The sequence below is a fragment of the Polyodon spathula genome, chromosome 1 (genome assembly GCF_017654505.1).
Source record: "Polyodon spathula isolate WHYD16114869_AA chromosome 1, ASM1765450v1, whole genome shotgun sequence".
Lineage (NCBI taxonomy): Eukaryota > Metazoa > Chordata > Actinopteri > Acipenseriformes > Polyodontidae > Polyodon > Polyodon spathula.
In genome coordinates this window covers 84,912,351-84,927,655 of record NC_054534.1, presented here as the reverse complement: position 1 = coordinate 84,927,655, position 15,305 = coordinate 84,912,351, and the positions used below count along the sequence as shown (strand labels likewise).

At 37.1% G+C, this 15,305-nt stretch overlaps 1 protein-coding gene across 1 annotated transcript in view; it reads left to right on the top strand.

Moving 5' to 3' along the window:
* Positions 1-15,305, top strand: part of sh3rf1 (SH3 domain containing ring finger 1) — a 71,048-nt gene that overhangs the window by 39,817 nt on the left and 15,926 nt on the right. Inside the window, exons 3-6 of the mRNA XM_041264630.1 lie at positions 4,504-4,779; positions 5,284-5,379; positions 6,091-6,393; positions 11,351-11,464. Coding sequence (XP_041120564.1) covers positions 4,504-4,779; positions 5,284-5,379; positions 6,091-6,393; positions 11,351-11,464 — 789 coding nt within the window. The remainder of the gene's footprint in view (positions 1-4,503; positions 4,780-5,283; positions 5,380-6,090; positions 6,394-11,350; positions 11,465-15,305) is intronic.

The following is a 15,305-nucleotide window of genomic DNA, read 5'->3' as shown; positions in this document are numbered from 1 at the left end:
AGTTATTGAAGGAACTGAACAAAACTAATGTATGTATCATCATTTGGCATTTTCTTCATAGCTGCATTCCACAATTAAGACAAAACTACTACAGCGAGGAAGAACCCAGATTATAGGGTCAGCTGGGCCATTTAAAATATTCCTCTATCCAAATCCTGTAGTTTTGCAACGCATGTCTTAAATACTATTCAGCCGATGGGTCGCTCCTAACTATATAACCCTCAGTGGTATCATACTGTATACTCAAATAAACCTTTCGACTAGAGCTCTTTCTTAATGTCTTTTAAAACTTCACACCATTTAGCACAATAGGGTAATTGAGCTATAGCTACTGCAATAACTCTAAAGAAATAATAAATTATATGTTCACACATACTGAAGCACAAAAGAAATGCAACACTCGGGTCTAATGGATTTAATCAAATATTTTAAATCTAGAATATCAAACAAAATCACAGAAAATTTGCACAAAAATACAGATCAATGAATCGTGACGTTTTCAGCATGAAACAGGACTCGCTGTCAAAATGAAAACATTACAAAGTTAGTATCAGGTATGACTTCCCTGAGCATTAACACAATCCTGGCAGCGTTGATGCATAGACCTGATCAACCTCTAGATAGACTGCTGTGGGATGTTCCACCATCCTGTTCAGCTGCAGCCAGCCTGCGAAGTTTGGCTGGTCGCGGTTGTCACCTGTTGATGGCACTGGCGTTTTGGTCCCACAGATGTTCTATTGGACTCAGGTCAGGAGAAAAAGCTGGCTACAGCAAGACCTTAACATTGTTTTCTTGAAGTTTTGCAATTGTAATCCTAGCACTGTGTGTGGTCTTGGATTGTCCTGCTGGGAAATCAATACTTTTGGCTTGGCTTGCTGGAATGGAAAAACTGTTGTCTCAAGGACTTAGTCAATGTGTCGCTGAACAGTAAGGTTGCCCTCAATCTGCAACAAAGGCTTTCTTGTATTTAAAGGAGATTCCTCCCCACATGACACTTCCACTGCCACACCGGTTGGCTTGAACAATGCAACAGTCAACATAACGGTCCTGGGCTGGTGTGGTTACCCTCTGCCTTCCAGGATGTGGCCTGTCCCTTACAGCCTGTTTCCTGGTTTCTCTGGACTAGTCTGCTGATTTTGTTGAAGCAGAACATCTCATTCTCTGGGCAACATCTCTGACAGGCTGCCTTGAATCATGCCAATAGCAACCAGATGATCTTCATTACTCAAGTGGGGCATGGTCGTATCTTTCACTGTTCTTGCATTAATTTAAAATTTATTTTCAAATGGATATTTATACAAATTCTTAATGAACTGATTTTGCCAGTTTTAATTCAACTCAAATAACAAACACTGAGCACCTAGCATTTTTTTCATTTTGCCAGTTTTCAACTCAAATAACAAACACTGAGCACCTAGTGTTTATATAAAATCACATGACTTGAGCTCAGTATTTTGTTATCCCACTGTACTACAGAAACAGTCAACAAACCTATCTGCTCACTATTTAAAATGTAAATAACATTCTATATACCATCAATGGCTACAAAAATTTCAGATGCATTGTTTATATATATATAACACACACACACACACACACACACACACATACATATATAATTACACACACACACACAGTGTCTTTCAAAAGTATTCACTCCCCTTGGACTTTTCCATATTTTATTGTGTTACAACGTGGAATCAGAATGGATTTAATTTTTGCCACTGATCAACACAAAAAAGTCCATAATGTCAAAGTGAAAAATAAAATCTACAAATTGTTCTAAATTAATTACAAATACAAAACAGAAAATAATTGATTGCATAAGTATTCACCCCCTTGAGTCAATATTTGGTAGAGGCACCTTTGGCAGCAATTACAGCCATGAGTCTATTTGAATAAGTCTCTACCAGCTTTGCACATCTGGACACTGCAAATTTTTACCCATTCTTCTTTGCAAAATTGCTCAAGCTCCGTCAAGTTGGATGGGGACCTTTGGTGAACAGCAATTTTCAACTCTTTCCACATATTCTCAATTGGATTGAGGTCCGGGCTTTGACTGGGCCATTCCAGGACATTGACCTTTTTGTTTTTAAGCCACTCCAGTGTGGCTTTGACTGTATGTTTGTGTCATTATCCTGCTGGAAGATGAATCGTCTCCCAAGTCCCAGGTCTGTTGCAGACTTCAGCAGGTTTTCCTCCAGGATTTCTCTGTACTTTGCTGCATCCATTTTGCCCTCTATCTTCACAAGCTTTCCAGGCCCTGATGCAGAGAAGCATCCACATAGCATGATGCTGCCACCACCATGCTTCACGGTAGGGGTGGTGTTCTCAGGATGATGTGCGTTGTTAGGCATGCGCCAGACATAGCTCATAGAATTGAAGCTCTATTTTGGTCTCATCAGACTATAGAATCTTCTTCCACTTGGTCTCAGTGTCCCACATGCCTTCTGGCAAACTCTAGCCGAGATTTGATGTGAGTTTTTTTCAACAATGGCTTTCTTTTTGCCGCTTTCCCATAAAGGCCAGTTTTGTAAAGCACCCGGGCTATTGTTGCCATATGCACAGTGTCTCCCAGCTCAGCCATGGAAGACTGTAACTCCTTTAGAGTTGCCATAGGCCTCTTGGTGGCCTCCCTGAGTAGTTCCCTTCTTGCCCGGCTACTCAGTTTTTGAGGACAGCCTGTTCTAGACAGATTTACAGTTGTGCCATATTCTCTCCATTTCTTAATAATGGATTTTACTGTGCTCCAGGGGGATATTCAATGCCTTGGAAATGTTTTTATGTCCTACCCCTGATTGGTGCTTTTGAAGAACCTTATTACGGACTTGCTTTGAATGTTCCTTTGTCTTCATGGTGTAGTTTTTGTTAGGAAATGTATGTACTAACCAACTGTGGGACCTCCCAGAGACAGGTGTATTTAACCTGAAATCATGTGAAACACCTTAATTGCACACAGGTGGACTTTATTCAACTAATTATGTGACTTCTAAAGACAGTTGGTTGCACCAGAGCTTATTTAGATGTTTCATAGCAAAGGAGCTGAAAACTTAGGCAATCCAATTATTTTTTGTTTTATATTTGTAATTAATTTAGAACAATTTGCAGATTTAATTTTTCACTTTAACGTTATGGACTTTTTTATGTTGAACAATGGCAAAAACTAACTAAATCCATTTTGATTCCATGTTGTAACACAATAAAATGTGGAACAGCCCAAGAGGGGTGAATACTTCTGAGAGTGTGTGTGTGTGTGTGTGTGTGTGTGTGTATATATATATATGTGTGTGTGTGTGTAATTATATAATCATACACACACACACAGCCTGTTGTGTCTATTGCTTGCTTTTAGTTTCCTCTGCATTTTCAATGTCCCCTGTCTGTGAGAGAGGGGTATTTGTTCAGCATAATGTTGTAAGCTTCAGTTTAGAAATGATCAAGGGATATATTTTCTGATCATCAAACTCTATTCATTATGTTGGTAGCGCTGTTATGAAATGTTCTAAAGAGGTCCAGAGTGTTATCTCTTCATGAGGTTTTTTACTTCCAGTAACTAAGACAATACAAAGTAGCGGGCACTTTTCCACCATTTTAAGTTAAAACTATTAGAAAAGTATTTTTACCTCAATTTTTCCATGATTGTAATTTGGGGAAAATTTGTGTGTGGGGTGGGGTGGGAGGTCTTCTGGTTTTGGGTTAGATTGGTTGTGGTTTACTATAATTCTTCGTAAGTAGTTAAATATTTGGTTGAGAGAAAGGAGAACTGATTCATTACAACTAGCCTACCTAAGCTTTGTAGAGAATGGGCACTGCCTGTGGGAAAGTAGATTAGTTGCTGGGCACACCAGCGTTGAATCGTGAATGTGTTGGGAATATGTATTAACTGTTCAGTGGCAGACTCATTTATCACCGAGAACTGGCCATTGTTGCCCGGATCTATGTGGATCTCCTGAAAGATCTATTCAGCTATGATATTGTTAAAGACCCAACTAACTATGCATTTCAATGAGCCCTATTCAGGATGCATCTGAGAGAGAGTGGCCAGTATCCAAAAATGAGGGAGTCTGGGGAAATGGAGTAGCAGATACAAACTTTGACAAAAGCTCCTAGAATAGCAAATGCATGAAAAAAAAAATAGATATTACTAGGCTGTTTCAGTGTCTAGTTTGGCTAAACAATTTAATTTTAAAATGTAACTTTTTTTCCTAAAGGAAATTCAGTCTGAAGCTTTTAAAGCCCTCCAGATAGATCTTTGCCATTCAACCGTTTCTAATAAAATGTCCTGAAATCTTTGGAAATCTATTCTTCTGCGTTTTTTAGCATTATTTGAATTGCTTCCCTTATCCTCCTGCAGTTTAATATTTTACTCCATACACTGTTCTTGTAATGAAAACCTAAAACCTCACTTGGCTTCTGGAAGAAACTCTTCCTGTTTTAAAAGTTCGGTATTGCCTATTACAGACCTTTTGTATTTTAAAGCAGTTTTGTCTGTGTGTATTGCAGGGTGTTCCTCAATTGCCATGTGCCAAAGCGTTGTACAACTATGATGGCAAAGAGCCTGGAGACCTCAAGTTCAGCAAGGGGGATATTATCATCCTGCGCCAGCAAGTGGACAAGAACTGGTACCACGGGGAGATTAACAGCGTCCATGGCTTCTTCCCAACTAACTTTGTTCAGATCATCAAACCCTTACCTCAGCCACCACCACAGTGCAAAGCTCTTTATGATTTCGAAGTAAAGGACAAGGAAGCTGACAAAGACTGCCTGCCTTTCTCCAAGGTGAGGAATTCAGAAGTGTGGACAGGGATCAAAACAGTGCTACTGTTAAAAATGCAAGGCAAGGTTTGCTGCAGCCTGTAGACTGTTCCATGTGAGAAGATGACAAATACAGACCTAAATACAGCAGCCTCTTAGTGGACTAGTTATCTGAATAGCTAAATAGACACTTTTTTTTTTTTCATTTTTGTTTATTTTTTGTCTGTTGTTATTCAATATCTAATGGAGTATAATGGTCCCTGCTTATGAACAGCATTCATTTGTATCTAAGTTTGTAACCACATGGGCTCTGTTTTATCAGTGAGTTTACTCCAAAATGCATTTTTAAGTGTGTGCTTTTAATACTAGAGTGGTAGCAACAAGCAGCTCAGTTCTAACAGATTTTTTCATGGTTAAGATTTTTTTTTTTTTTTTCTGTAACTGGTACTGGTCTTTTCATATACTTTGAAAATGCTTTGAAAAAAAAAAAAAAGGAGGGCCAACATTTTGTATTTATTTATTTTTCAGGATGACATACTAACAGTGATTCGTCGAGTTGATGAGAACTGGGCAGAAGGAATGTTGGGAGATAAAATAGGAATTTTTCCTATTTCTTATGTTGAGGTAACAAATATATTTTATTTAGTGATGGAGTATGTATGTCACACAATATAGTTTTACAAATATGTAGAGGAAATTCCTTAGCACAAGTTGAAGTATATTTGCAGATATTCTTCTGAACATGTCACATTTTCACTTGTATATACAGTGTGTAGGATATGGGATATAGTGATCTATTTTTTCATGACATTGATAGCTCTAAATATTTTGGATCAGTTGTGCTCAATATGTTTAACTTGTAAGGTTCCAGAGGCTACCCTTGTTTATGAGCGGTTAGTTAATCTTCGCAGTGGTACGCAACCGGTAAATGAATCGATACATGCTTGTAAAGTAATTTGGATGCATTACAAAAGCAAGTTGCACAACTGAAATTTCAAATTGATCAGTCATCAGTAATTTGAAACAATCAAATTCTGACTGGTATTTTCCTTACCCTTAACTTTTGAAATTTATGCTAATAGTTTTAAACATTTTGCGTGCAAAATAAAATATTTTGGGTGGATCATGCAAACAAACCATAGTCACTGTTGGTGTCAAGTTAGGCTTTTTCCTGCTGCAGAAAGGCGGGAATAGGGACCTAGCAAGCCTCCTGTGACGCAGTCAGTATGCCTCTCTGGTTGGTTGATGCCATCGCTGACAATATACTATTTTAAAAATTAATTGTCTAAATATCTGAGATTCAGCACACACTTTTATTTTTTAATCTCACACTAGTTTAACTCTGCCGCAAAGCAACTGCTTGAGCTGGACAAGCCCTATGGGTCAGGGGATTTAGGCGAGGGGACCTCAGCAGCTGGTCAAAGCAATGGCACCCAAAAGCACCCAGACGCCAAGAAGAACACCAAGAAACGGCATTCGTTTACCTCTCTGACCATGTCTAACAAGTCGTCGCAGGCCTCCCAGAACCGTCATTCCATGGAGATCAGCGGCCCTGTCCTCATCAGCTCCAGCAACCCCACAGCAGCCGCTCGCATTGGGGAGCTGGCTGGGAATCTCTCCTGCAGCGCGCCTTCTCAGGTCAGTGTCCAGGGAGTCAGCAGGCAGCCTCAACTGCAAAACTTTAGGTTTCTAAGGCAACCCCCCAGAAAGTCAGCTGTTCACAGCTGTGCTTTGAGTTGATTTTCTTTTTTTTTTTTTTTAAAAAAAAAAAAAAAAAAAAAAAAAAAAGTGTGTGTGTGTGTGTGTGTGTGTGTATATATAATATATATATATATATATATATATATATATATATATATATATATATATATATATATGTGTGTGTGTGTGTGTGTGTGTGTGTGTGTGTGTGTGTGTATATATATATATATATATATATTATATATATATATATACACACATGTATATATGTATATCTATATAATGTGTGTGTAATCCATACAATTTTAATTCCCAGTAAACAGATATAGTGCATATTTGTAGTTTTCCAGATCTGAGATTTCATGAGCTTGCATGAATAGGCAAAAGCACAGCCACCAGTGGTTAAAGTCCGCAGGGCTTTTGCTTTTTGACTCTTGAAACTTTAGTCCAGGAATATATAGAAATAAATTATGGAAAATATATTAAAATATTTTATTGACCTACACAAATGGTCACTTGCTGCTGTCTTAAGTGCCTTCACGGTGCATATATAGTTAATTGGGGAATTGAGAGGCATTTGTAAAAGGGCCCAATTAGTACCATGAAAAATTTAAAACTAATGCATCATTAAGCACAAGTAAACATCCTCTCAGCAAAGCACAAGGGATTTGCAGTTATGTATTACAAATCCCTATACCCAAAATGTGAAGAAACCCATTGGCTTCTGCTATATTGAATTAGTCAAGGAAGGGCCTTTTTCAGTGCAGTTTTGTGCTTTAATGTCTAAGGCTGACACTTCGTTTTATTTACCGCTTTGCTTTAATCCTGGCTGCCATGTTACATATGGTTATTTTGTTAGGTGTTATTTTGGACACTTCCGTCTCCTATTCTCAACACATCTCTGCTCATCTTCTGGCTGACCTTGTTATGCCTTCTTTTCACTCTCCTTCCTCCCCTTGTCCCCCTGTGGTGAAACCAGCTACCGGTTATCCTCAGGACTGTTCAGTCTTTTACTGCTTTCCACCATCTTCTTAAACGTATTTAACCTTTATTTGTAAATTCCTTTTTATGTATCTTTTTGTATATTCCTTTTTATGTTTTATTATATATGTGCTGGTTTTGGAATTTTATTGCTTATAACTTTAATAATTTTAATTTCTGTAGGTTGCTTTGGATAAAAAATAAGACATCCTTTTGATGTGTTAAATTGCATTTTAAGATATATTTAGGAATTGTAAATCATTTGCAGATATCGTTTTAATGAATTGGACATAACTATAAATAAACCCTTTTGAAGATACCTTAATTTAATTCAGATTTGATTCAGATTTCTAAAAATGAACTCGGGGTGGACAAATCACTACTATCTGTGGTAGACTGATGGGCTACATTTCCATATTACGCTCGCACCATTCAACAAATGTAGACAGACACAATTGTAAGATGGTAAGGTTCAGAAAAGAAATCCAATTTCTGAGGGCCACTAATAAAACATGTTTTACTTTTTATTTATTTATTTATTTTTAACCATATAATATAACCAGATACTGCCAAAGTTTGCTAACAGCCTAGTTTCTGTTAATATTTCTACCAAGCAATAACAAGCTAATAATAGTTTCCTTATATAAAATGTAGGGAATTATGTCTGACTGCATCATTTTGCATTATTTTGGGTTTTTGATCCAACCAATATCTCATCATTAGTTTTAAAATATTCACGTGTAACAAATTTAAACAATCATACTCTGGGTCCTAAATTGACTCTGGGGATTTATTATTATTATTATTATTATTATTATGATGTGGTTGTGGTTTTTTATTTTTTCCTCACCTCGTCCATTTATACAACCTAGCCCCACCTAGTCTTCATTAGCTGTACAATTTTGTACCGTTTACTTTTATATTTAAGTAGTCATAAAAATGTCTATAAAACACATAAATATAAAAAGGATTAGTTTATTTTTTTCTTTACACTGTGCATTCACACTCAGTATCCACTGCACATTATCAGTAACTAAAGTCTGCAAGTGTTACGTCTGGAAACCAAATGCATTATTATTATACAGTCAATATACAGTAGTACCGTACAAATAAACTTGATGTCCTAAACGTGTACACAGAATATAAACATTCATTCACAATACCATTAGCGAATTGTGCAGCTGGAAATAAAACAATAAAATAACGCACTTTTATTAAGTTTCTGTGCTGAAGTTGAAGTGTCCCTGCACCTCGGTAACACTGTTAGCCACTGAGGGTACAGTGTTCTCACCTGTTTATTAATTTGTTTTATATGTGTATACATTGTAAAAGGGACAAATCTCAGCCATATCTTTGCATCATTACAGTTTGGTAGTCTGGACCCAATTTTTGGTAGTACTGATTTGTCCGCCCCGGAACTAAATCATTGATTTACAGAGATCTTTTAAATAATATTTTGCTAGCATAGTATGCCAAACTGTCATTTAGAGAGATCTTGAAATAACTTCCTGTGAAAATGCTCTATGTTTTTAATGGACTTCCTTTCCATTTAGAGATATCTCCTAAGGCCTTGTGTACACACACACACACTGCGGTTGGCGCGACAACCATATTTACAAACTGCACTCGCTGCGGTTGTTTGTTTTGTTCACACACACCTTTCATTACTGAAGTGAGTGCACTCCCTGTTTAAACAAACCACTGAACTCGTGCCAGCATTACACGACATTCGTTAGGTTTGTGTGGCGGCAGCATGGAGGTAATGAAGAAAGTACAGTATGTAATCGATCGAGAGCTCGTCAAGCGCAGCTATGCTTTTCTGCAAAACCAGTGGAGCCACCATTTTGCTTTTTCTGCACTGCTAAATACAGCGGTGACTATCTGCAGTACCATGACAGTAGAGCGAAACATGTACTTAAACCATATTAAGAGCAAAAGGTGAACTCGCAGCCGCATTTATGCTGTGTGTGTGTGTGTACGAGGCCTAAGTGAACAAAGTTATTATGAGATATATCCTAAATTAAAAAATAATTGATCTTAAATTCTATTTCAAATATCTGAACATTTTTATTGTAATATCTAAAACATTTTGAGATCTTAAAATGATTTGAAGATATCTCAATTTTAGATATTTCATTTAAAGCTCCAGTTAAATGTCTAAATCATTTTCAGATATCTCCTAAATATGTTTTGGATATCTTCAAATATTTGAAGATAACTCCCGAATCCTTTTAAGATATCTGGAAATGATTGATTTAGAGAGATGCAATATCTCTAAATAAGTTAGATTGCCTTATGTCACATGTGTTCAGTATTGTAAAGAGAAGCAGCTTTTATTTGTAAACGATTCTTCATTTTATTTGGGTACAGACTTGATTAAAATGACAACTGTAGAAGATTTTAGGCAAAGGGTGTCGCATACATCCTGAGAGAACCACCACATGGATTTACACAATGTAGCATTATATGTTCAATACTAGTCAAACTTCAAATCAAGTAGGGCAGTATTCAGAACGCTTGCCTTCATGTGTGTAATATCCCTACATTTGTGAACCTTGTTTTACTTTAGAATTTGTTTTTGAGTGTTGTTTTTAAGATTCGTTTTAGGTGTACAGGTCTGTAACACACAGTCCTTAGTTTAAGTACTTTGTCATAGTAGGGTACTGTTCAGTGTTATCAAGCCAGGTGTGATTATGGAATAAAAATGACCAATGTTGCACAATGAGCGTGCCTAAATTGAGATTTAAACTCAAATAAACTTAATAAAGTAAATGACAAATGTTTTGACTTAAGATCTAAACTAACTTCATCTGGTATGAATATTTATTTTGGTATAATTGTTTACATTTCAAATATCATTAAAGACTAATTAAATGGTTCCTTAATTACAATATATCTGTTCAGGGTAGTCATTAAGGAGATGCAACAAAAAGATGAGCAGACATGCTTTATAAAGTGCATTGGTGCAGAAAGCAAGTCTTTCACCTTTGGTAAATTATACTAGGGTTTCAATCCAGCTGTAGGGTGGTGGTGGTCGTCTTAACAGTGCGATTAACATTTTTAGGAAGGAAGATTTCTAATATGCTTAAGTCATATTGGCACCAGTCAAGTTTAGTTTTTAGTGATTTGCTGCTCAGAACTCAACTACTTGCACTTGCATAATATTGTACCGTGCTCTCATCCAGTTGTAAAATAGGGGCCAGTATTTTACTATTTAAACACATTGTGTCATAGATGGAAAAGCATACCTAATATAGATGAACAAGGCAGATTTCTACAAATGTTATAAGGATATTTATTAGAAATGTAACAACCCCTTTTATCAAGAACAGTCTTGATGGAAACAAAGTAATTCCTTGGCAGTTATTTTATAAATTAAATACCACATTTGTTTTTATTTTGCCCATGTTTTCTTTCAAGCTTGATTGGATTACTTTTGTTCCATCTGTACGGTACATTTTGTTCAAAATAGAGTTTGAGGAAGTCAGCAGGCATAAGAATTTAATTTGCAGTGCCAGCCAGTATTCCTGGTAAACTATGCGAATTTGTCATCTTAATGACATTTTTAGGCCATCTATCTTTTAGAAAATGGAGGTAGAGGCTTGTATGTTTGAAAGAATATCACAGCCTGGTCTCCTGAAAGCAGAGAATGCTTTATATGAAGAAAGTCAAAACCAGGTGCTTGTATTGTTGGTTTTGTAAATGAATGAATGAATTGTTTTACTTATGAAAATGATGGGTGGGGCAAGGCTTAAATAATAATAATAAAAAGAATATACTTTCATTATTTATCTATAATGAAAGAAAGACAGCTTTCACAAATAACTTTTCTGCTGAGGCATTTTTTTCTTGTTTTGAGGTTGAGCTGTTATGCGACAAAGTAAATGTTCCCTTTTCTTTTTCTGTTTGTCAGGTCCATATTGGCACAACTGGGTTGATTGTGACCCCCCCTCCTAGCAGTCCTATCACCACAGCAGCGACCTTTACTTTCCAAGCAGGAGAAATTACCTGCTCAGCAGTATCAGGGGTAAGGAAAGCACAGACCTTAAATGTTCCTCTCATTTACAGTGTTACTGGGTGGTATTTTTATTAGACTTTCAGATTGTAAGATATTATAAATATCTCACAAAATACGCAATTTTATTTTATCACTGGGTTCTTGGAATATGCAAAAGAAAACGTATTGTTAAAATATTCTCCTATTTTAAAGCAGTGTCATTTTCTGCATATTCCTTGTACTGGGTTACGTTCTATATCCGAGTCCCACAGGCATTTGCTGTATTTCATGGATCTGGATATTTTAGGAAACAAAGCTGCAGGAATCCATATTTAATTCTAACAAACGAGACACATGGTGCGTACCTGTGTTCAGGAAAAGTGCTTGAAAGAAACCATTCTGCCCAGCACACCCAGGTTTCAGTGCCAGCATTGTTTCAAGTTTCATATGGAAAATGTTTCTATGGATTTGATAAATAACATGTGTAGCAGCTATTTACTTGAATATCAAGGCTGCAGGTCTTGTTGGTCTTGTACTACACCAAGTGTTAATCTATAGATATAACCTTTAAAATGAACACTTGCGCATTTGAGTCTTTACCTCTCTGTGTAGTGTTATTGCATTTGTTCCCACAACAATTTACTGCCTGCAACCCTCTTATATGCAAAAACTAGACCTTGTAAGAACAGCAACGCCCTTTCTTGCACTGAACTGGTGAGGTTGATGGCACTGTTTTACAGAGATGTACATGGTCCTGACACCAAGTCTCACATTTAACCCTTTCTCAAGTCCACAAGCATTCATTTCACCAGGCAGTAACCCATAAGGATTTTTTTTTTTTTTTGACCAGCTGCAAACAAGCGTGTGACAGTAAAAAGGAGTCTTTCTGAGCTCTACTGTTGAGCATCAGTAAACACCTGGGGAGTCTCTGTGATTGCAATGCTTTTAAAATTGTAAAATGAAATAGCAACTGTTTATCAAAAAAAATATATATATATGTGTGTGTATGTGTATATATATATATATATATATATATATATATATATATATATATATATATATATATATATATATATATATATATATATATATATATATATATATATATATATATATATAAATACACACACGTACACACATATCTCTTTCATTGATCTTTGGTTGCTGCTTCCATAGTGTGCTAGAGATATAGTACAATAACCCTAAAAAAACTGCAAAGAGGTGGCCTTGTTGTTTTTAGTATGGTAAGCAGATGGAGGAAATTGTAGGCATGAGGTACAACCATTTTGGGTAGTGATGCCTCATGCCCTTGGAAGCTCTTTCCTTGATGTTTAATTTAGATTAAATGATGCTGTTTTAATGCTGTCAAGAACAACGTGCTATTTTCAATGTGATTTGCGTTTTTTGGGGGATTTGAAACAAGAAACCACTCCAGTGCTCCTAGGCATTCTTGTATTTCCAAGGTTGGGGTCCAGCAGCACACTTGTTTGCAGTTTTTAATTTGAACAGGTTTGGGATTTGTAGTATAGAGCAGGTGAAGCTGACAGAGTTGAAAGATCAGTGTGGAGGGTGTTTTCAAAGTTGTAGAGAATATATGTTAATATACAACTCTAGAGCTAAAAAAAAGGAAATCCTATGTGTGCGTATTAACAACTCTGCTAAGTAGAACTTTAGTCAAAATCCTTTTACCAGGGGCTCTCGAGTGGCGCATCCAGTAAAAGTACTAGCTTAGTGCATAATGCACCCTATAGCCTGGATGATGCCGGTTTGAGTCCAGACTGTTCCTTTGCCGACAGAGGACGGGAGCTCCCAGGGGGCTGTGCACAATTGGCAGAGCGCCGCCCGGGGGCACCAGTGACCCCTGTGGTCTGGCCGGGCGCCTGCAGGCTTGCCTGTAAGCTGCCCAGGGCTGCGTTGTCCTCCGACGCTGTAGCTCTGGGTGACTGCATGGTGAGTCTGCAGTATGTATGTATTTATTTATTTATTTATTTTTTTGTGCTATAAAAAGTCTAGCTGTGCAGGAGGAGGAACAACTGAAAAGTACAGAATGAAAGAAAATCTATTTAAAATGTGTGGCAAAGTGCCCACCCCTGTGTGTATTTTGTGTTGTGTGTTAATGTTGGTGTATAGTCATTGGTACACAGGATATAAACGGGACTGTGTAACATGAGTGCTTAAAATGTATATTTGTATTTAGGCACGAGGATTGCACAGCACTTCACGTGCAAGTAAAAAGTAATAATATGTGAGCACGGGGAATTGCACTTTATTAATTCACATGCAGTTGTACCGCGACTCCAATTGAATGATTTATTAGCATAGAGTCTCGGTACAGCTGCATAAAAGCACCATGTTTTCACTCACTGGGGGTGTTCGGTGAGTGGAGAACGGGTTTGGAGACGGAGGTAATAATAATAATAATAATCGTTAAAGATCAGCTCACCGTGTTTGCTTAGTGCTAGTCCGTTTTGTTTCATCTCTGTTTTGGCGAATGTGCCGTGTCCTGTGTTTTTGTTTGTCTTGCAACCTTTTATTTTCTGTCTGTCTGTGCACTATTAAATGCTGAGCGAAACCATTCGCTCAGCTCCACCAAACTCCACCTCTCTTTGGTTATTTCCTGGTTCTTGTTTCTGGTCTGGCGTCCCCCACTTCAGCCATCTTTGTGACAAATGGCTATATGAAAAATAGATGCAAGCTAGTGGAAATGTAAACATATAGACTTTTTATATTTTAAAGTGTAACATTGTAAGTGCTATGATGTGAATAGGGTTACCAGACAGCCTGGGAAAACCTGGGATTGTTCCAGTTTTCAGCTGAGTGCTAAAATGAACAATTGCCTGGTACCTGTTGTGAGTAGGTAAATATTCTTAACCCGTTATCTAAAAACAAACACACAAACCCAACAACTTCTAATTGATCTCATTTTATGTTTTTTTAAGCATACATACAAGTATGTTTTTTTTCTACTTTTAATCTTAGACAAGTTGTCCTTCCCTGAACCTCAGCTACTATCACAGGTTCAGAGAACACATGAGTCACAACTCCAGATCTGCCAAGAATCTGGCATTTTCACTGAGGCATGCTCTGAACTCATACAGTATTGTTGAAGGTAGTCCCATAAGGGTAAATGACCTGAACTGTAAATAAAGAACAGAGAATTTTATTTGAAAGACCCAGTCATCACCCTCAGTATAGTCGAGTTGTTTTTTCTGGGGGTAAATGTTATTCTTTTCATGAATGAAGCAGCCATGTCAACTAATGTAATAGCTGGCTACTGAGTCACCTATGGAAATTTGACTCCAAGGGTGTTTTTCTTTTATGTTAATTCTTTGTAGCCATGCCTGGGGCTTGTGTTTGCCTGCTCCTTGGGGGTTTATTAAAGTGGAATGCTCAGATGTAGGCATGAAGAACGCATGTTTAAATAATTGATGACGTTTCTACAATCCTGTGTATTTTAGTGGGGGGGGGGGGGGTTGCTCCTTTTTCTAAATATATCTTTTATATTTTGGACATGCGTGAGAATAACAATTTGGGTGGGACAAGTGAATTCATACTGGTTTATAAAAGCTTTCCAATAGTAAACATAGAAGCCAGCCAGAAGAATTACAAATGTTATGCAATCAAAACATTCCAGTGTAGCCAAGCAACACGTAGTATGGCATAACACTCCAGCCCAACCAATCTCCCCCGCCCCCCAGGGAGCCAAGTTGAAACATTTTGCTAAAGGAAAAACAGACATCTTTTACTAACAGTTACTTTTATCTGCTGTAATTTCTGATTTGTTTTGCATGGAATCATTTATTCCAGGTAAATTTAAAAACTCATTATTGCTGGAATTATTTACTGGAAGGATTTGTACCTGAACAAACTA